This window comes from Cydia splendana, chromosome 17 (genome assembly GCF_910591565.1).
Source record: "Cydia splendana chromosome 17, ilCydSple1.2, whole genome shotgun sequence".
NCBI lineage: Eukaryota > Metazoa > Arthropoda > Insecta > Lepidoptera > Tortricidae > Cydia > Cydia splendana.
Genome location: NC_085976.1, coordinates 10,653,786 through 10,674,996, shown reverse-complemented (window position 1 = coordinate 10,674,996; position 21,211 = coordinate 10,653,786). Strand labels below are relative to the sequence as shown.

The 21,211-nt window shown below is 38.6% G+C and overlaps 1 protein-coding gene and 14 non-coding genes across 17 annotated transcripts in view; all 15 read left to right on the top strand.

Moving 5' to 3' along the window:
* The window catches only part of LOC134798762 (uncharacterized), a 43,353-nt gene extending 23,003 nt beyond the window's left edge, over positions 1–20,350 (top strand). For all 3 annotated transcript variants that reach the window (XM_063771137.1, XM_063771139.1, XM_063771138.1), the window contains exons 8-15: positions 4,494–5,283; positions 8,551–8,695; positions 8,948–9,178; positions 10,338–10,456; positions 13,157–13,268; positions 17,717–18,176; positions 18,734–18,918; positions 19,172–20,350. In XM_063771137.1, coding sequence (XP_063627207.1) covers positions 4,494–5,283; positions 8,551–8,695; positions 8,948–9,178; positions 10,338–10,456; positions 13,157–13,268; positions 17,717–18,176; positions 18,734–18,918; positions 19,172–19,718 — 2,589 coding nt within the window. In that variant the 3' untranslated portion in view covers positions 19,719–20,350. The remainder of the gene's footprint in view (positions 1–4,493; positions 5,284–8,550; positions 8,696–8,947; positions 9,179–10,337; positions 10,457–13,156; positions 13,269–17,716; positions 18,177–18,733; positions 18,919–19,171) is intronic.
* On the top strand, positions 195–356 carry LOC134799051 (U1 spliceosomal RNA). Its single transcript, XR_010145321.1, has one exon. It is a non-coding gene; the product is annotated as a U1 spliceosomal RNA (small nuclear RNA).
* Positions 891–1,009, top strand: LOC134799049 (5S ribosomal RNA). The gene has a single exon (XR_010145319.1). It is a non-coding gene; the product is annotated as a 5S ribosomal RNA (ribosomal RNA).
* LOC134799038 (5S ribosomal RNA) lies at positions 1,368–1,486 on the top strand. The gene has a single exon (XR_010145308.1). It is a non-coding gene; the product is annotated as a 5S ribosomal RNA (ribosomal RNA).
* Positions 2,381–2,542, top strand: LOC134799050 (U1 spliceosomal RNA). The gene has a single exon (XR_010145320.1). It is a non-coding gene; the product is annotated as a U1 spliceosomal RNA (small nuclear RNA).
* LOC134799037 (5S ribosomal RNA) lies at positions 3,122–3,240 on the top strand. The gene has a single exon (XR_010145307.1). It is a non-coding gene; the product is annotated as a 5S ribosomal RNA (ribosomal RNA).
* Positions 3,468–3,586, top strand: LOC134799035 (5S ribosomal RNA). The gene has a single exon (XR_010145306.1). It is a non-coding gene; the product is annotated as a 5S ribosomal RNA (ribosomal RNA).
* On the top strand, positions 5,492–5,610 carry LOC134799034 (5S ribosomal RNA). Its single transcript, XR_010145305.1, has one exon. It is a non-coding gene; the product is annotated as a 5S ribosomal RNA (ribosomal RNA).
* On the top strand, positions 8,263–8,381 carry LOC134799033 (5S ribosomal RNA). Its single transcript, XR_010145304.1, has one exon. It is a non-coding gene; the product is annotated as a 5S ribosomal RNA (ribosomal RNA).
* Positions 9,448–9,566, top strand: LOC134799032 (5S ribosomal RNA). The gene has a single exon (XR_010145303.1). It is a non-coding gene; the product is annotated as a 5S ribosomal RNA (ribosomal RNA).
* LOC134799060 (5S ribosomal RNA) lies at positions 10,183–10,301 on the top strand. The gene has a single exon (XR_010145330.1). It is a non-coding gene; the product is annotated as a 5S ribosomal RNA (ribosomal RNA).
* Positions 13,319–13,437, top strand: LOC134799059 (5S ribosomal RNA). Its single transcript, XR_010145329.1, has one exon. It is a non-coding gene; the product is annotated as a 5S ribosomal RNA (ribosomal RNA).
* On the top strand, positions 13,851–13,969 carry LOC134799055 (5S ribosomal RNA). Its single transcript, XR_010145325.1, has one exon. It is a non-coding gene; the product is annotated as a 5S ribosomal RNA (ribosomal RNA).
* On the top strand, positions 17,054–17,172 carry LOC134799031 (5S ribosomal RNA). The gene has a single exon (XR_010145302.1). It is a non-coding gene; the product is annotated as a 5S ribosomal RNA (ribosomal RNA).
* On the top strand, positions 17,472–17,590 carry LOC134799043 (5S ribosomal RNA). Its single transcript, XR_010145314.1, has one exon. It is a non-coding gene; the product is annotated as a 5S ribosomal RNA (ribosomal RNA).
* Positions 20,351–21,211: the final 861 nt, after the last annotated feature.

Sequence of the window (21,211 nt, the reverse complement as noted above, 5' to 3'; positions counted from 1 at the left end):
ACACTAACGAACGAAATATTGTCGTGTGCGTGGCCCCTCTCTTAATGGCGAGACCCGTACTTACCAAACGCCATAGAATCGTTAGCTACCGAATTCCTCGTTAGATGTCGCTGTTACGTGCGGAGCGTATTCTACTTCGCGGTGTTAAGATTTTTCCCGGTTTAGTGACCCTCCGGCCGTACTGGTGTGAACTCATACTTACCTGGCATAGGGGATACCGTGATCAAGAAGGCGGTTCCCCCAGGGCGAGACTCTTCCATTGCACTGCGGTTGGGTTGACCCTTGCGATTATCCCTAATGTGGATAACTCGGATGCGTAATTTTTGGTAGTGGGGACTGCGTACGCGCTGTCCCCCTCGTAAAATTTATATAAACAACATATTCACGCGTTATCAATACTCAATCTATTCTGTTGAACGTTATCAATCATCATCGTTTAATTATTCAAAATAATACTTAAAGGATCGTTAGTATTTACGAAATATCAATAAGATTTGTCAGCATGAAGGTATAATGAATGACTTGATAATAATGAAAATCTGCGTCCCCCATAAAATAGTTATTTCTAATTTAAGTTCGTCATAAATTAAGTTTTTTTTTTATAATGTGTTGTTGAATCCTTTATCTTTAATTAGTGTTTGATTCTTTATAATAATTATAATTTGCAAGACCTTTATAAATATCACGGTCATGGGCTCATGGGGCTACAAGTGATTCGACAGACTCGTTTAGAATTTATAATTTTTTGCATACTATGTTTCTGCTCGACGCCGGAAAGCGGCAATTTCGTTTAGGGCAGAGGCTGAAATTTTACGCTTTCCGGCCGGAGGGCAGAAAAAACTATTACGTCATATTTTCCGATATGGTTTCCAATATTCGGTTATTCTGTCGCCAACGTCCATACCACGTTGAATACACCGATTCTCGTCCGATCACCGAAGTTAAGCAACGTCGGGCGAGGTCAGTACTTGGATGGGTGACCGCCTGGGAACACCCCGTGTCGTTGGCTTTTTGCTTCTTTTTTGCAGAGATTTTGATAACACTGGTCCACTTTCATTTTCAGCTAAGTAGATCGCAGCAATCAAATTAAAAACTTATTGATTGTTAGAGTTGTAGGTATCGTATCATGTCAATTGTCAATCTTCAATACCGTTGAATCTAATTTGTATATGTATTACAGTCGACGTCAAAAATATGTTTACACTTTTGCCCCTTACTCCTTTGTAATAAGGCAAAAAGTGTAAACATAAAAGTGTTGACGTCGACTGTACAATAGCCTAACACAACTGAACAGACATTGACATTGAAATGTAAATAACTATGACGTCATTTTTCCGATCTGGATGTCAATATTCGGTTGTTCTGTCGCCAACGTCCATACCACGTTGAATACACCGGTTCTCGTCCGATCACCGAAGTTAAGCAACGTCGGGCGAGGTCAGTACTTGGATGGGTGACCGCCTGGGAACACCTCGTGTCGTTGGCTTTTTGCTTATATTAATATTTTTGACAATTCCTAATGACATACCTACCCTAAGTATCTAGTATTTTTTTGTCAAACATTCAGGTTAGCGAATTTATTTTTGCGACATCAGTTCTGAAATCTAAACAAAAAATAAAATTTCTGGTGTTGCGAGTGTCCATGGGAGACGGTAATCGCGTACTATCAGGCGACTCGCCTGCTCATTTGCCTCGTAAATTATAATGAAAGATTTAAACTATCAAAGCAAGATTATCCACGTCTTCCAGTTTTGCATTATAATGTTATATATTATCGATGTATTGTAGCTAAGGCCTAAGGGTGGTATTCCATTCCACCTGTCAGATGTCAGTGCATAATATTATGTAATAGTAAGAAGGTTTTGTGCAGTAAAGCTTTTTTAACATCATAAATAATAGCAATTTCATCTCTATACATTCTTTAAACCTGGTACGCTGAATTAACTAACTACATTCTCATAACATAACGAATCATATTTTTACAAATAAGTGTGGAGACTACTCTAAGTTTTCATGCCAAGTACTACGTCAGATATGGATCTTATACGGATACAATCTTACTGCTAAGTTTGTGCAAAGTCAGTGTGGCCAGAATCTAGTTTAACACATTGGTGAAAATAAAATTGGGAAGTAAACATAAGCTTGACTATATGGGTTAAAAAAGTGAGAATTTAAAATTTAAAATAACACTAACGAACGACATATTGTCGTGTGCGTGGCCACTCTCTTAATGGCGAGACCCGTACTTACCAAACGCCATAGAATCGTTAGCTACCGAATTCCTCGTTAGATGTCGCTGTTACGTGCGGAGCGTATTCTACTTCGCGGTGTTAAGATTTTTCCCGGTTTAGTGACCCTCCGGCCGTACTGTTGTGAACTCATACTTACCTGGCATAGGGGATACCGTGATCAAGAAGGCGGTTCCCCCAGGGCGAGACTCTTCCATTGCACTGCGGTTGGGTTGACCCTTGCGATTATCCCTAATGTGGATAACTCGGATGCGTAATTTTTGGTAGTGGGGACTGCGTACGCGCTGTCCCCCTCGTAAAATTTATATAAACACAACATATTTACGCGTTATCAATACTCAATCTATTCTGTTGAACGTTATCAATCATCATCGTTTAATTATTCAAAATAATACTTAAAGGATCGTTAGTATTTACGAAATATCAATAAGATTTGTCAGCATGAAGGTATAATGAATGACCTGATAATAATGAAAATCTGCGTCCCCCATAAAATAGTTATTTCTAATTTAAGTTCGTCATAAATTAAGTTTTTTTTTTATAATGTGTTGTTGAATCCTTTATTTTTAATTAGTGTTTGATTCTTTATAATTTGCAAGACCTTTATAAATATCACGGTCATGGGCTCATGGGGCTACAAGTGATTCGACAGACTTGTATAGAATTTATAATTTTTTGTATACTATTTTTCTGCTCGACGCCGGAAAGCGGCAATTTCGTTTAGGGCAGAGGCCGAAATTTTACGCTTTGCGGCCGGAGGGCAGAAAAAACTATTACGTCATATTTTCCGATATGAATTAGAATTAGAATTGTCATTTATTCACAAGAACATATAAGAATATATATGGTTTTCAATATTCGGTTATTCTGTCGCCAACGTCCATACCACGTTGAATACACCGGTTCTCGTCCGATCACCGAAGTTAAGCAACGTCGGGCGAGGTCAGTACTTGGATGGGTGACCGCCTGGGAACACCTCGTGTCGTTGGCTTTTTGCTTCTTTTTTGCAGAGATTGATAACACTGGTCCACTTTCATTTTCAGCTAAGTAGATTGCACCAATCAAATTAAAAACTTATTGATTGTTAGAGTTGTAGGTATCGTATTATGTCAATTGTACTGTATGTACAATAGCCTAACACAACTGAACAGACATTGAAATGTAAATAACTATGACGTCATTTTTCCGATCTGGATGTCAATATTCGGTTGTTTGGTCGCCAACGTCCATACCACGTTGAATACACCGGTTCTCGTCCGATCACCGAAGTTAAGCAACGTCGGGCGAGGTCAGTACTTGGATGGGTGACCGCCTGGGAACACCTCGTGTCGTTGGCTTTTTGCTTCTATTAATATTTTTGACAATTCCTAATGACAGTAATGACATACCTACCTAAGTACCTAGTATTTTTTGTCAAACATTCAGGTTAGCGAATTTATTTTTGTGACATCAGTTCTGAAACCTAAACAATATTTTTTTTTGTTGCGGGTGTCCTTGGGGGTCATCCATTAATTACTTCACACGAAATTCTAGGTTTTTTTACCCCTCCCCCCCTCCTTGTCACACTTGGTCACATTTGGCAAACCCCCCCCCCCTGGTGTGACGTCACATTTCGTCAACGAAATCGGCAAATATTTATTTAATATTTTATCAAAATATTTTTGACAAAAGAAATATTAGTAATTTTATAACCCAAAACTGATTAAGAAATAAAATTAAACGAATAAAAACGATTATCATTTCAAAACCTTGTTATTTAAATGATAATTAGCGTATAAAAAAATTTAAATACATTTTCGGTTACTGATGAAAGTGATGAAGTTAAAGTGACGTCACAAATTTTATGACTCCCCCTCCCCCTTGTCACAACATGTCACATTTTCTCAAACGTGTGATGTAATTAATGGATGACCCCTTGGGAGACGGTAATCGCGTACCATCAGGCGACTCGCCTGCTCATTTGCCTCGTATATAATAATGAAAGATTTAAACTATCAAAGCAAGATTATCCAGGTCTTCCAGTTTTGCGTTATAATGTTATCTATTATTGATGTTTTGTAGCTAAGGGTGGTATTCCATTCCACCTGTCAGATGTCAGTGCGTCTCACTCTCATTAAAGCAAAATGTGAGGCGCAATACACATTGGACAAAGAAATTGGCTAGGTGGATTACCACCCTAAGCAAACAGTCCGCTGTGCTACCAACAGATGGCATTAAATTCTAATAAACTCCGCTTTCTTACAGAACGACATCGACAAGATGGACTACATAGTAATACCAGCGCGTATTTCAAAGAAAAAATCCAACTTTAGCAGCGTCGCGTGGGACACGTCTCCTACAGACTCTGAATGCTTGAGTCCCGTTCAACAAAACATTCAGCTTCAGGCCGACATCCATATTAAAGACAGCTCAACTGAGAGTGAAAAAGATTATAGCAAGAGCGAGAGTCCCGTATATGAAAGTGTAGAAAAGAGGTCGTTCGCCACATCGGACTTGCCACAAAAATGTTACGTTTTAGACGACGAAGAGCGCCCCGTTCTAAAATACGAGCATCTACCGGAGAAGGATTACTCTAGCGCCTGCTCCACCCCCATAGCAAAGATACGGGCGCGGATGAAAGACATCGGCACTCCCAACAAGTTGCACAGGAGCGACTCCACTGAATACTGTAGTATCTACAGTCCCGATAATCGCACACGCAACTTTACCATCACAGACGATAGCGTTAAAGACCAAAGTGGCGTGGAGAGACCGGCGGCGAAACTGAGCAGAAGCTTCACGCCTAAATCGTACAAACCGCTTCACATTAAAGTACCTGAGTACAATCTAGACTGTCTAAAGTCGTTGCCGAAGGATAAGGTCAGTGGGCGGTCGTCGTACAATTTTGATATTAAAAATTATAGCTTGCCTACGACGCCTATAGCACGTAGTAATAAATTAAGAAAAAATGCCTGGTTGTCTGGAGAGTTGACTGTCTGTGAAAAGAATGTGGAAGTTTTAAGACAAGCTATTGGTAAATTATCTAATAACAGAGGTGAGTGTTCATAATCAGCTTATGTAATTTGATTTAGCAATTTCGTTTGCCAATTATATGTACCTACACACAACCCAACGACTTATATGTATAATACGCAGCTCAATCCAAATACAACTGGACTGACATTTATAAATTAAGTTCTAGCAAAAGTAAATAATAATGACGACATTTTCCAATCTGGATGTCAATATTCAATAGTTCTGTCGCCAACGTCCATACCACGTTGAATACACCGGTTCTCGTCCGATCACCGAAGTTAAGCAACGTCGGGCGAGGTCAGTACTTGGATGGGTGACCGCCTGGGAACACCTCGTGTCGTTGGCTTTTTGCTTTTTGCAATAAGCATTTATTAGTATAAAATAAGTTCAAAATGTAATGTTATAAACTTTTATTAGAATATTCAAAATTAAAACAGTACTTGACTTCTTATAATCACATATTATAAAGACAACAATCAACGTTTACACTTACAAACAAACATTTAAAATTACACTTTGGTATTTTAATTTATTGTTTGTTAGAGAAACCAACAAACTTGTGCTGGTCAAAAAAACAATCAATGCACAACGGGCGGGAATTAGGGCATTGCTTGCATTCCGTAGTAGTGTTTACCCTTTTTTTATTTGAGTAGCAATTTCTACAATCTTTTCTGGCCGTAACAGTAGATTTTCTACCTGTGCTAAAAGAACGCTCTTTCGTCTTTTCAATTTTAGTTAGTCTATGATTTTCTTTTTGCTGCGACACTTGTGGTGCTACTGGATGTTCCGGCAAAAGTGACTCAATTACTTGCTCTCGAAAATCATATAACGATAAGCTAGGTTTGCCTGAGTATTTGTTGTAGAGCATTCGAGCGTTTATCATGGTCATCATTAGAACATGTATAAAGATTTTCACGTACCATCTCAGAGTTTTTCTTTCACATGGATAGTATCTGAGCATTTGGTCCTGTAGGTCTACGCCTGAAATGTTTTGATTATACTGTACGATAGCTAATGGCTTGCTAACAACATTGCCGCGTTTGTTGGTAAGTTCCTGCATTTGATCCACGAATTGCGTGGAGATATAATTCAGTTCTCTTTTATCCTTCCATTTTCCTATATGAACACCGTTGCGATAACGTGATATATTTTCACCTTTTTTTAGTTTTTTGGAAATTACTTCAGATGGATTCTCTTTTCGCTTCTTGTTCAGTGTGCCAGTGCAATAAGTATTCATGTCCAACAATTTGGTAGCTAAGCCATAGCTATTGTAGAAGTTATCCATAAATACAGCATGACCGTAATTCAATTTTTTTTGCAATAACTTTTCTACAATATTTTCCGTGTGTCCAGTGCCTGAAGTTTCATCCAGTATACTGGCAAAAACATGAGCTCTTAGAATAGTTCCATTTGGTTCTGCCAGTATATACAGTTTTATTCCGTATTTGTGCCTTTTTCCTTTTATGTATTGCCTAAAAATTAGGCGGCCACGAAATAAAGTCATTGATTCGTCCAATGACAAATTTCTTCCGGGATAATAGATCTTATCCATTGTGTCATTGAAGGTATTTATTATCATTTTGCATTTATTCATGCGGGTAGGATCCTCACCTTCTACAAAATGTAGGCACCGCAAAATAAGTAGAAACCTATTTCTCGACATATATTCAGGGAAAACTGACTTATATAATCGATGCGATTTCCAATGATCAACCAAACGGTTCATTTTTGCTGTGCCTGAGTGGTAAACTAAGCCAATAAATATTTTAAACTCTTCTAGAGTGAGTGGTTTCCAATTTATAATACGAGCCTTGCGATGCTTCGAAGAATTCTTCAATTGTTCTGCTTGTCTATTAGTGTAATCCACAATTTTTTGTAGGTAATCGTCGGTGAGAAATAAATCAAGATACCCTCTAGGATTTGCTGGCTCTGGCACAAGCAGTTCATTAGTTTTGGTGAAAGGAAAATCCCTCATAGAACTAGAATTAGTTGTCCAACGTGTCGTAGATGCTGCTCTGGATGGCTGCTCAGGCGCAGGTGTCGTCCCTGAGGTCTGGTTAGGACGGGGCCGGGGTTGTTCTTGGGCGGACATCGCAGGCACCGACGATCGGCGCGGCAATGGATTTTGACGACGGGAGACAGCACCACATTGTTCACTCACCATCTCTCCCTCCTCCTCCTCTTCCTCGTCTTCAGATTCTGAACTTGCATTACCTTCATCTGCTACGTAGTCTATATCGTCAACATAACTGTCTGCATAAATATCTTCGTCTGACTCCTGTAAAAATTCTTCCCCTTCCGCACTTTTTAGTCGCTTTCTTGACGAGACTCGCGATGTACTGGGCTTAGCAGACCTCTTTCTCGACTTAGCGTTATTATTCATTGTAAAAAAGCTATCTAAAAACACGAAATCCGACGAGAAATAACGAAATAACAGCAAAGGAACGCATCTACACCGCGCGGCTGCGAGTAGCCAACTAGCAAGCGCGATCAAAAAAATTGCAAGATGGCTACCCACAGGCCACGCCCCCTAACGAATAGGTAAATTCCTTCCCTAGTGGCCAAAACTAATGCCATAAGCCAATACGATACGGCCACCATTTTGCGGCGCGAACAAAATCGTAAGGCACTATCACGACATCGCGTGATCGGCCACAGGGTAATGGACTGCATCACGCGACGTCGCGTGATGTGGCAATCAACGTGTTAAAAACTTGCGAATATTTTTGACGCAGCAGTCTTATATTATGTGCGCAAAATGAGGCACTAAACTATAGTTCTGCCTTAAAACAATGCCGAACAATTTACTCTTAACAATTTACCGCTATGACGTCATATTTCTGCGGGCTCAGCACGGTTCCATTTTTATCAACTATCACTATGCGCGTCCCTTTCGCACTTACATACTTGTTAGAACGTGACAGGCATGGTGACAAGGGATAAAAACGCGACCGTGCTAAGCCGCCTGATCAGGATAATATTATTCAGTTGTATTGTCGCCAACGTCCATACCACGTTGAATACACCGGTTCTCGTCCGATCACCGAAGTTAAGCAACGTCGGGCGAGGTCAGTACTTGGATGGGTGACCGCCTGGGAACACCTCGTGTCGTTGGCTTTTTGCCCGTTTATTATTTTCGTGACAATGTGACGTGACGCGTAATTATTGGTAGCAATACAATTTATTTGATTATTTTTCATTTTTTTATTTATTTTTCATTCCTTGAAATAACTTACGAAACCAAGACTTTTTTTAACTGTGACTTTAATTTCAACTTTTATTTTAGCGGGCGATATCAAAGATCCTTCGGAAGTAACCAACAACTATTCGTCTGAGAATATCAATGTGACACCATCTAATCGTTTCTCGGAGAACGGCTCGAAGGAGCAGTCGCCAGATGCTGACACCGACAGTTATATGGGACTAAAGAGGTAAATAAAATAATATATTACCTACGTGCATTCAGGTATCCTAATACACATGAGAAGAGTGAATTTTCGAAATTACCCTACAATTTGAAGTATTTTGAATTCCTTTTTTCGGGACGCTTTTACATCGTAACATACAACCATTTCTTTTTTTTTTGTTACATAATTGTGTCATATCAAATATGAAATAGGTACCTCCATAAACTTTCATATTTCTATTTCCTCTATGGTTAGGTTTGAATTTTATTTTTGCAGAGTTGACCTTCCAGAATCACCTGTAACATCTGACACAAATAGAGACCGAACAAATTCTTCGTCGTACAAAACGTCACAAAACTCCGAGGCTGCGAACAAAGGGAAGTATAGGATTGAAGAGGACATACTTGCCAACGTCAATGTTAAACCATTGGTCGCCATACATGAGAAGTGGATCTTCGAAGCCAATAGGAAAACCGGGCGATCCATGTCTTTGCCAGAGAATAATCGGTGAGTAAAGGTGGTATTTTCTATAAGTAAAAAGTTTTCAGAAAAGGTTGATTTCCTGACACCAAATTCTTTTGCTTGAAATCGCAGTATGTATTATATCTGAAAACTGGTTTATATCTTATCATTATAAAATACGAGTACGAGATAAACAATGTTATACAAACAAAATGAGTACCTAAAAAGAATCCAAACACCGTTGTAAATATGAAAATGATGATGACGTCATGCTCCTATGGCTGATCTAAAAGTCAAAATTCGGTTGTTTGGTCGCCAACGTCCATACCACGTTGAATACACCGGTTCTCGTCCGATCACCGAAGTTAAGCAACGTCGGGCGAGGTCAGTACTTGGATGGGTGACCGCCTGGGAACACCTCGTGTCGTTGGCTTTTTTGCTTCTTTTGTTTTTTTTGACCGCCAAAGACGACAACTGACCCACGGGGCTGCAGCCTAATATCAACATTGTTAAGCATTGCTAGTATACAAGCTTCAAGATGGACTTTGAACGCCCCGCATATCGTAAATCTATAGAAAGCTAAAGTTAATAATTTTAGTTTTGATTTTATTGGTTTGCAAAAGTCAAGTTAGTGAATTAACCATTATTGGTAATACAATGGCTGTTTGTTGATTTTTAATTTAGTTCCCACGGACATATCAATATTATCACCAATGACTCGTTGGCCACAGACTTAACAGGCCACTTATGAATGAGTGATGATTTTACCTAAAATTCGAAACCAGTTAAAATATAGAGCAATAAATATGACATAAGACAGTTAAAAAACCAATGTTTATGTGTAGAAAAACATGCAGCAGATGTAAAATTTATATGTGTACCTATAAATTTTACCTATATATATATATATATAGTACATATACGTATACAACGCAAGGGCATGCAGTCGCCAAATGACTAACCTATACTAAACTTTTAGACATGACATGACGTAATACATATCCAAGCTTATATTTTTGATTTGGATGACATCTTTCGTTATCCCTGTCGCCAACGTCCATACCACGTTGAATACACCGGTTCTCGTCCGATCACCGAAGTTAAGCAACGTCGGGCGAGGTCAGTACTTGGATGGGTGACCGCCTGGGAACACCTCGTGTCGTTGGCTTTTTGTCTTTTTCAAATATTGATTTTTATTTTTCAGTAACCCGATTGCTGCTCTGAAGCCAGCCTCACACTGCGTAGATACTTTGCAGCAGTCACTGCCCCAGCTGAACTCCAAGCGGCCAGGTTCGAGGTGTTTTAAATCTTCATCAGACAACGGTCAGTCCGCTACTACTAGTACACCCACCAGTTTCTCATTTGCACGCTTTTGTTATTTACTGTCTTGCGATAGGGGCAAGGAAAATGAATTGGAGAATAATGGTGACTGAAATCAAAGTAACTAGGATTAATTATTAATAGCGTTTGCTTCAGGAGTCGTAGATGGCGCTACTGGTAGCAATCTTATTTAGTATAAATCTTACATTTTCTTGTTAATTTGTTAGTGATGCCTTTGATATGCGAATCCAGTACAAAAATAAACAAGGTTGATTTAAAAAATATTGAAAATAATAAATAACAAAAATAAGTCTAACAATTCTGCTAGCGCACAAAGTATTATTGATTATAATCAGGTTGAGTGCATTTTCATGTCATAATTACTTTTCTGTAAATGTTATTTGTTTCACGTTATATTGAAATTGATGTCTACTAAACTAAAAGTAGGCCTTTTACTATACATAATCATTCAAACATAAATAATATTATTAATAACGACTAATATCTAATGTATTTCAATTATTTAATTAAACAATAACAATTAGTCTTCTAACCTAAGCGAGGGTTAATACGGTATATAATATATATCTAACTGGTGTTTTATTTGGGAATCATAATATTATTTTACACCTACACCTTTTCAATCCAAGTATTGTATAAGTGATTTATAATAATGTTCTAAGAGAATATCATTCAAACTTAATGCGTAAGCGTTATTTCAATTAATGGCTTTGAAAAGGTTCTGGGTCGTAAGGTTTTAAAGTTTAAACTTGTTCAGGGATCACTTGTATAGGTATTGAATGGTAGAACGAGGCCACACACATTAACAATTGTGTATAAACATGAAACTGTCAGCGACATTCTTAAATTAGTTACATTTGTGCGTGTGTGGGATTCCGTTCCTTTATCTGTGGAATGATAAACCATTCGCTTCTCTCTAAATCAAGACCTTATACTTTAAGCGATATGTTACTAATTTGCTTGATTGTTTTGTTCTCTAATGATCAGACAGAAGTTTATGTGGTAAAATAAAGTGATTGACAAAATTAATTATCGACATGTCTCTTATCGATGTTACCTTAACGTTATACTTAGATATTTTTTACCTACATTTTATAAGAAGATAGCTACCGCGAAATACTCAACACGTTTGATATCTTCTTCTCTTTTGATATATTGATAGTTTTCTATTCTTTTGGCACTGTATACCAGGGATGTTACGGAGCTCCGGTTCCGTTTCCGTTAAGGCGGAACTTCCGTTTGGTATTACACATCCGTTTCTGTTCCGGTTCCGTTATGTTTGAAACGGAAGTTATAACGGATGTCAATTCTTCGCGCGGCGGCGGCGTACATTTTATTCGTGTTATTAAAATTAAAATCGTATGTGTTCTGTTGTGTACTGACTACTGTCTGTGTGTAGTGTGTTTGGTGAATGTTAGTGTGTAAAAAACGCACAACGAAGCCGAAATCAAGTTCGATTTGGAAGTATTTTAATAAAGTTAGTGGGGACACGGCTAAGTGTAAACTTTGTCTGAAGGTTTATTCTAGAAAGCGGAAAACGACTACATCGTAAAAAAGTCAGGCTCCGATTCTGGTTCCGGTTCCGTTTTCGTTTCCGTTTCCGTTTTCGGTTCCGTTAAACTAAATTGAAAACATCTGTTTCCGTTTTCGGTTCCGATAAAACCACATCCGTTACATCCCTGCTGTATACTACCGTTTACGTTTTAATTTTTAAGTAGGTACTAAATATATGTAAGCAACGTCGCACGAACAATAAAGAAATTATGTATATATGTACATTGTAATTGATTTGCATTATTGAAATTTCTCGGTAACTTACCTACAGCAAGTAGAAGTTACATATTTTAAAAATTAATCTACCTATGATATGACTTATCGATAACAGATTTATCGATGTTTCATTCTCAAACACTCGTTTTTGCCACAAACACTTCTATGTCTGCTAATGATGCATGTAGGTGCCAGTGTGTTTGACTTTTAATAAAAAACTAATATATTTTCAGCCTTTTATTTTTGACTTATATTTTATATTTGATATGTGATCTGAAATGTAACAGTAACCACTAATACAAGATATGAGTCGTTCACACGAAAAAGAAACCTTGGTGCGTGATTCGTGAAGCGTAACATTTGTATTGTATCAGCATTAAAATCTAAATAAGATTTACTATCTGATAATAATAGCGGATGCAACTGACGGACCGAGTTCCCTTTTCCGAAGAACGATAATTATCAGCCTCGGGGCGGGGCAGAAATCGATTCCCATCGGCTTGCCTATTTAAAAATGACTGAATCAGGTGCAAGCTATTCGCTGTCTAGCTAAATATGCTTCAGCCTGCCGCTGATAATGTTGACGCCTCGACACTGATAGTTATAACAATACGTTACTAATGAAAAGAGCTATGCTAGTTGTTTAATGGAAACTAACCTACAAATACAAACACAAGACCCTGATCTTAGCGGGAAGAAACGACCAGGTATGTATTGGGGAGATATTCGACCTGTCTCCAGTTCCATAAGCCAGAACACTATTTTATATTATTGAATATATGTAGCTACTAATGTCTTTCATGAAATAAGTTTATAACAAGTAAATTACGTTAAAAAATATTACACAAAAGCACGATCACAGTCACACTTACTAATGAAATTAAATGTTTACTTCTGCGATATTTATTTCAGAAGTTCAATGGAGCCAATTCTGCCAGGCACGCGATAACATTGCCAAGAAGATGAACTTTGCAGCTAGAGACCCGGACCGCCATCACAGCTGGCGAAGGGACATTGATAAAAGGTATGATGATGTAACGTCATTATTTGATCACGTTATTCGCTCCATTTGTCGCCAACGTCCATACCACGTTGAATACACCGGTTCTCGTCCGATCACCGAAGTTAAGCAACGTCGGGCGAGGTCAGTACTTGGATGGGTGACCGCCTGGGAACACCTCGTGTCGTTGGCTTTTTGCTTTTTTTGCAGAAATTGATAATACAACTTTAATACCTCCACCCTGTCCAGTTCGATATACTTTGTTTACTTACTAGTTTGCATCAATCAAATTAAAGATTTATTGTTTGTAGTATTTTTACGTAACGTACAGTCACCAGCAATAAGATGTTACACAACGAAGGCCGCAAAAGTATCTGACACGATCTTATTTGTAGCACAATAAGAGCGCGTCACATAGTTTTGCGACCTTCGTTGTGTAACATATTATTGCTGGTGACTGTACCATGTCCATTGTCAATCTTATCATTGAATCAATACCTGTGAATCTAATTTGTATAAGCACACAACTGAACACGTGAACAGACATTAAAATGTGACTATGACGTCATTTTTCCGATCTGGGTGTGAATATTCAGTTGCTCTGTTGCCAACGTCCATACCACGTTGAATACACCGGTTCTCGTCCGATCACCGAAGTTAAGCAACGTCGGGCGAGGTCAGTACTTGGATGGGTGACCGCCTGGGAACACCTCGTGTCGTTGGCTTTTTGCTTCTTTTTTGCAGAAATTTATAACACTGGCCCATTTTCAGCTAGTTTGCACCAATCAAATTAAAAACTTATTGACTGTACGATTTGTAGGTATCGTATCATGTCAATTGTCAATCTTATCATTGAATCAATACCTGTGAATCTAATTTGTATAGGCAAAGAGAATAGAGTGTTTAGAGGCGGATTGTCAAAGTAATTTATGTAGCCACTGTAAATTTACTGCCTTCTTTCGACAGCAGATGAAAACTGTTTGAACGCCATTTGACTTTGATCCTTATTCTTTCAGATATGTGTTAACTTGTTAAAAATTAATATTAACGCCATCTACTCGACTAGGCGAAAGGTATGGTGCAATCTTTTCGAGCGATGGCGCCATAACCTTTAGCCTACTATCGAGTAAATGGCGTTAATATTAATATTTAACATGTTAACACATCAGTGAAAGAATAATGATCACAGTAAAATGGCGTTCTAACAGTTATAATACTTATAATCTTCTGTCGAAAGATTGTACTGTACTGTAGCTACACAATTTACCACGATAGTAACTTTCTATTTCAAATTCTCTTTGGTATAGGTAAGCACGTTGCCTAACACAACTTAACACGTGAACAGACATTGAAATGTGACTATGACCAGGCGTAGCTCACTCCGCGATTTCGTCGCTTTGCTACAGGTAGCTAAAGGTACATCTGTACGGTTACCATCAGTTTGTCACTGACATAAACGCCGTCGAGAACGTAATTTACTTTCTATACATCCTGTTTGCACTAATATGCGAGTGCGAGCGAGATGTATAGAAAGTAAATTACGTTCTCGACGGCGTTTATGTCAGTGACAAACTGATGGTAACCGTACTGTTCCACACCAATTTTGGTAGCTAGCCATAAGCCGCGCGTGGCGCTATCGCCACCTAGCGGCCATATCTGTCCTGATCGTAACAGACGCGTTTTGTTAGAGTGTGTCTTCTGTCCAGAGTTGGGCAAAAATTAACTTGAATAAGAATAAGAATAAAAACAGAAATTTTATTCTTATTCAAATCGAGTTGAATTAGAATAATTCTTGCACTAGTTATTTTAGAATAAAATTAAGGTGAATAAATCATGTGACTTTTATTTTAAATGCGGAATAAAAAAGAGAATAATTATTCTAGAAGTAGGACTATTCTAAATAAGGTTTTATTCAATTAAAATGTTATTTAGAATTAAGTTAATTTTTGTAGTACAATCGGTTATATTTATTTTTGTAAGTTGATTTTCACCCTTCTATTTAAAAGTCGGATTGAATTGATATTTGTTACTTTAGTTTAGGTATAGTACACATTGAAGAGTTCCGCTATACACTATCTAGTTCTATCCTCCGATCAGGATGCTTAGCCAATATGCCAAACGTTAACGCTCCGTGGAGTTGCGTAGGTATAGTCTCTCTCTATCACTCTTACATATCAGTGCGATAGAGAGACAGATAGCGTTTCGTTATCGCAGCGCAAACGATCGGCATGTTGGCTACGCACTCAAGGTGCCTAGTCAAGATGACAATTTTTCTTTTTAATTTAATAACCAAATCATTAGGTAAAATTTAACTGTTCTGGGGGCCTAGCCAAGATGCCAATCGCTTGTGCTCCGACAACGACGCACTTCCTGTCTCTATCACTCTTACATATTAGTGCGATAGAAAGACAGAGATAGCGTTTCGTTCTCGTAGCGCAAACGATTGGCATGTTGGCTACGCACCTAAGGTGCCTAGCCAAGATGACATTTTTTGTTTTTAATTTAATAACCAAATCATTAGGCACAATGTAGCTGTTCTGGAGGCCTAGCCAACATGCCAATCGTTTGCGCTACTACAACGAAACGGTATCTGTCTCTCTATCGCACTAATATGTAAGAGTAATAGAGGCAGAAAGCGCTTCGTTGTCGGAGCGCAAACGATTGGCATATTGGCTAGGCCCCCAGAACAGCTAAATTGTACCCAAAGATTTGGTTATTAAATTAAAAACAAAAATTGTCATCTTGGCTAGGCACCTTGGGTGCGTAGCCAACATGCCAAACGTTTGCGCTACGACAACGAAACGCTATCTCTGTCTCTCTATCCCACTAATATGTAAGAGTGATAGAGACAAAGCGCTTCGTTGTTGGAGCACAAGCGATTGGCATGTTGGCTAGGCCCCCAGAACTGCTAAATTTACCTAATGATTTGGTTATTAAATCAAAAACAATAATTGTCATCTTGGCTAGGCACCTTGGGTTCGTAGCCAACATGCCAATGGTTTGCGCTACGACAACAAAACGCTATCTCTGTCTCTCTCGCACTAATATGTAAGAGTGATAGAGACAGAAAGCGCTTCGTTGTCGGAGCGCAAGCGATTGGCATGTTGGCTAGGCCCCCAGAACAGCTAAATTTACCTAATGATTTGGTTATTAAATTAAAAACAAAAATTGGCATCTTGGCTAGGCACCTTGAGTGCGTAGCCAACATGCCAATGGTTTGCGCTACGACAACAAAACGCTATCTCTGGCTCTCTATCGCACTAATATGTAAGAGTGATAGAGACAGAAAGCGCTTCGTTGTCGGAGCGCAAGCGATTGGCATCTTGGCTAGGCCCCTAGACCAGCAAAATTTAACATAATGATTTGGTTAGTAAATTAAAAATAATACGGTTACTGAAACTATGCGACAGTCAATTTGTAAGATTTTATTCCATAAAATGGGTATGAATTAGACAAGAAACTAACTACTATTACATCTACCTAACTATACGTAATTAGTACCTATACGGTACCCAGACCACATTTTTATTCGTGGAATATTATTTCGAATACAAATCATGATTATATTTATTTGATTAAGAATATGTTATTCTCATTCAATTTTTTCTCATACGAATTATTCCCGACCAAAATTATTTGAATATTTTTGACGGGAATAAAATCGAGATGATTTTATTCCGACAAATTCTTATTCAAATAATGATTTTATTCTTGAATGCCCAACACTGCTTCTGTCCCTAGTATTATTATTTATTCTGTGCTATGACGTCATTTTTCCGATCTGGATGTCAATATTCAGTTGTTCTGTCGCCAACGACCATACCACGTTGAAAACACCGGTTCTCGTCCGATCACCGAAGTTAAGCAACGTCGGGCGAGGTCAGTACTTGGATGGGTGACCGCCTGGGAACACCTCGTGTCGTTGGCTTTTTGGTTTTTTTTTTGCAGAAATTGATAATATAACTCTGTAATACCTCCACCCTGTCCATTTTGATATACTTTGTTTACTAGTTTGCATCAATCAAATTAAAGACTTATTGATTGTAGTATTTTTACGTAACGTATCATGTCCATTGTCAATCTTATCATTGAATCAATCCATATGTGAATCTTATTTCCTTATACATATGTATATGCACGAAGCTTAACACAACTGAACAGATATTTAAATGTGATTAAGTATGACGTAATTTTTCGGTCTTGATATCAATATTCAGTTGTTTTGTCGCCAACGTCCATACCACGTTGAATACACCGGTTCTCGTCCGATCACCGAAGTTAAGCAACGTCGGGCGAGGTCAGTACTTGGATGGGTGACCGCCTGGGAACACCTCGTGTCGTTGGCTTTTTGCTTCTTTTGAAATATTAAGACTTTAAACTTCTTTGAATCGGGACAATCAGAATCACAAACAAGAAAGGGTAGCGCCAAACGAACGATTTAACTAAACCATGATTTTATCCTTTAATCACAGCACAACAGCCACTGAAGAGATGAGGCGAAGCGAGCCCATGATCGACCAGGCCACCGACACACACGGCATCGAGGACTTCATCCGCGAACTTATCCGCAAAGAGCTGCAACACATCTTCCTAGAAATGCAAGACGACGCCTCCTCCGCCTCGGCCAAGACCGACGAAATACTAGACAAAGGCGTGGCCAATATTATAGAACATCTGAAGACTACCGAAGACGAAACGCGAAAAGATGCAGTCAAGTCCTTTTCAAGAGTTAAAATTAACGGCAACAACAAGCCGCTACTCCAAATAACGTTTAACCGGTGCGGCGAGAATAGTCTGCAGGTTTTGGACAACTGTGTGAATGTGACGATTTGCGACAGCCCGCAGAAAGATAAGAACCAGTCTTTGGAGGAGGACGCGGACGATGTGCAGGTGCATTCGCTGAAGAGGTGCCAGGCTTTCAACGCTTTACAGGTGAGGTTTATGTTGAAAAAGTGAGTATTGATGATGGATGATATTGATGATGATAATTATAATCGAATAATCTATAAATTCATTTTACTGCCGATAATTTTGTGGAAATTTGTGTCTTACTTAAATTACAAAGAAAGTCTATCTCAATCAGAAAACGGTTCTTGCGATCCATACATGGGCGTCAGTCCGCCTTTTGTACGATAAGTTTTCTTTTGTGCAATAAAGTTTAAATAAATAAATAAATAAATAAATACATGGGCGTCATTGGCTGAACTAATTAATTAGCCTAATAGCCACAAAGGAAGTTGGGGGTATAAAATAAAGGCTTGGATTTTGATCTTTGATTCATTATTGATCCTAATATAAAAGCTTGGAAAACATAATAAGATTGTATCTTGCTTTTGACTTTAAATGTTCTTATGATCTGTGTAATGTAGGTGTAGATGGCCTACCTGCTTCAATCCAAAAGTCTTCCTGCTGGATTTAGATTAGACTCCTCTTTCTGTTTACCTAGCCTAAATACAATTTAATGAATAATCCTCGTCATCCATCTACAGGAAGCCCGCAGCACCGAGGACCTGTACATAGACGACGAGCTGTCGACGCAGATGGGCGACAACTTCGCCAAGATGCGGCTCATCCCCCTCCACGGCTCGCTGCACGAGATCCTGTGCGAGAAGGCCGACGACTGCTGCCTCATCAAGGTCAAGCAGGAGAACGGCTGCGACACCATCTACTTCAGGTACCCTTCGTCTGGCAAACTCCCGCTACGGAAATGAGAAATTGAACTTTACTTGATTGGCAGAAAGTTCGAATTTCAACAACTCAAAATGATGTAGTTATATCCAACTGAAGGGATAGGCAATTTTTCATTAAACTTCTAATCCAAGGCAAAGGCTACTCGCGACGGGTGGAGCTTTTTAGATAACTGCTTCCCTGTTTTTCATAGTAAACTTAAATATAAATTATAACAAATGAATCTTTTTCCCATTCAGGTGTGACCACTCCGACACCGAATCAAGAGACGCTATCGACGGCGTGCAAGATATACCGCAGGACACCGTCGTTTTTAAACGGAGCATATCCCTAGTCGAGGAGAGAATCCAACGCATCTTCCCCAACGAGAAACGTAGCACCGTCAGCCCAGTAGTGTCGCGCAAGAAACGCCGCGAAGCAGCCAACAAAATAGCCCGTCCAAAGTCTGAGGTATTTATCCAACACGTAAAGGATGAGAAAAAGTACTTGAGCAACAGCACCCCTTCGCTACCTGTTAAAGACGACGCCGTAGAACTCAACATAGAAAACGTGCTAGCTTACCAAGACTCCTCATCTGAGGAGTGCTTGAAGTGTCAAGCGGAGAATGACGACTTTGAGTTTATCGAGCGAAAAATCGAGGAGGACTTAGCCAATAGCAATATTAGCACCCTTTCTTCCCTGACGTGCGGTTGTTTGGAGAAGATATCTGAAGAAAATCTGTCTGCGATGAATGAAGACACCACGGATAAGGAGTCTTCGCCAGACCCCGGGACAGACGCCTATTAAATATACACTTTTAAAGGTGCGCCTTGAACTATTTTTGCTTGTTTACAGATTCGGGTACTGTCTTTACTCATGGTACTGTAGATTTTAGACTTGTTTGAATTTCGAGAACGTTAAAATTTGACTGATAAACTGACAAAAGCGTTGATTCGCGCGTTCTTGATTTTTTTCTTGTTTACTGACTAAATATCTATAACTAGTTAACTACGCCTTGAACGTTCTCTATGTATAAATGTATTTTACTTCCGATGCAGCTGGCTGATTTGAATGGCATTCATTCGCATTCACAGGTCATAATCTAGTAGAGAACTCATTTACCAAAAGTACAATGGAACAGTATTTATCTAACGTGGTACAAATAATTATTTTATTTAAACTTTATTTATGAGTGCAAATAACGTTAATCATAGCATAATAATATTTATTAACACTAATTATGTCCTAATTACTAATTGTTGTTTTGCTATCAATTATAATTTCTGTTTCCGTTATGATGTCGGCACAAATATTTTCACTGGAGGTACGTGTTTGAAACTTTGAATGAATATATTTGTTTCGGCAAGTTTCTTAGTTAATTCGTAACGAATGCAATTATTTGAATCAATAATCATTGCAAAAATTATTAGTTATGTTTCGCATGAAACTAAGTTTATAGTTTATGCGTCGTCTGGTGATGGTAAGGGTCGCAGTCCACCGCCAAAATTATTTTAGCTGTCGTAGCCAGGCGGCTTAGCACGGTCGCGTTTTTATCCCTTGTCACCATGCCTGTCACGTTCTAACAAGTATGTAAGTGCGAAAGGGACGCGCATAGTGATAGTCGATAAAAATGGAACCGTGCTGAGCCCGCAGGTCGTAAAATTTGTCATTTCATAAAACGAGGGCCGACAACTGCCAATTACACTTTCAGCCATTCTTGTAATGGTCGAGCGTTTAGATATATTTCGAATCACAGATTATTAATTGATCTGACCAGGTCATATGATAATGGCTTGTGGTTGTGCTTGTGGCCCGCCGTTTTATGAAATCCCACTAATCTACTACTGCGACATGTCCATCTCGTTGTTTCTGAATGCGTCCCTCGCAATTGCCTACACGACTGTGACGCGAGTACGTCTTAGTCATAGTTTAATATTCGAGCACTATGTTTTTGCCTGTGTTTTTAAAAGATACCGGTTTATCTTCTTTGCATCTTCAATTTCGTCAGCATTTTATAGTATAAGTTTATTTGAATAGTTTTGTAATGCAAGGCTATGTGATTATTAGATTAAGTGGCACAATACATTCCACTGTTGTGATTTTTAGATTAGTCTAAAGTTAACCTTTTGAAGGTACATTTATTTAGATTTCGTTCTGTTTTACTTCTCTTTTAATAGTATTTCTCACTCATTTTAGATACTGCATCTTATGAATCTATCGATTTCTAAAGAAATCTGAGAGGGCCAAAGGTTTTATATCTACTCTTACTTATTCTATATTGTTACATTACTAAGAAGTTT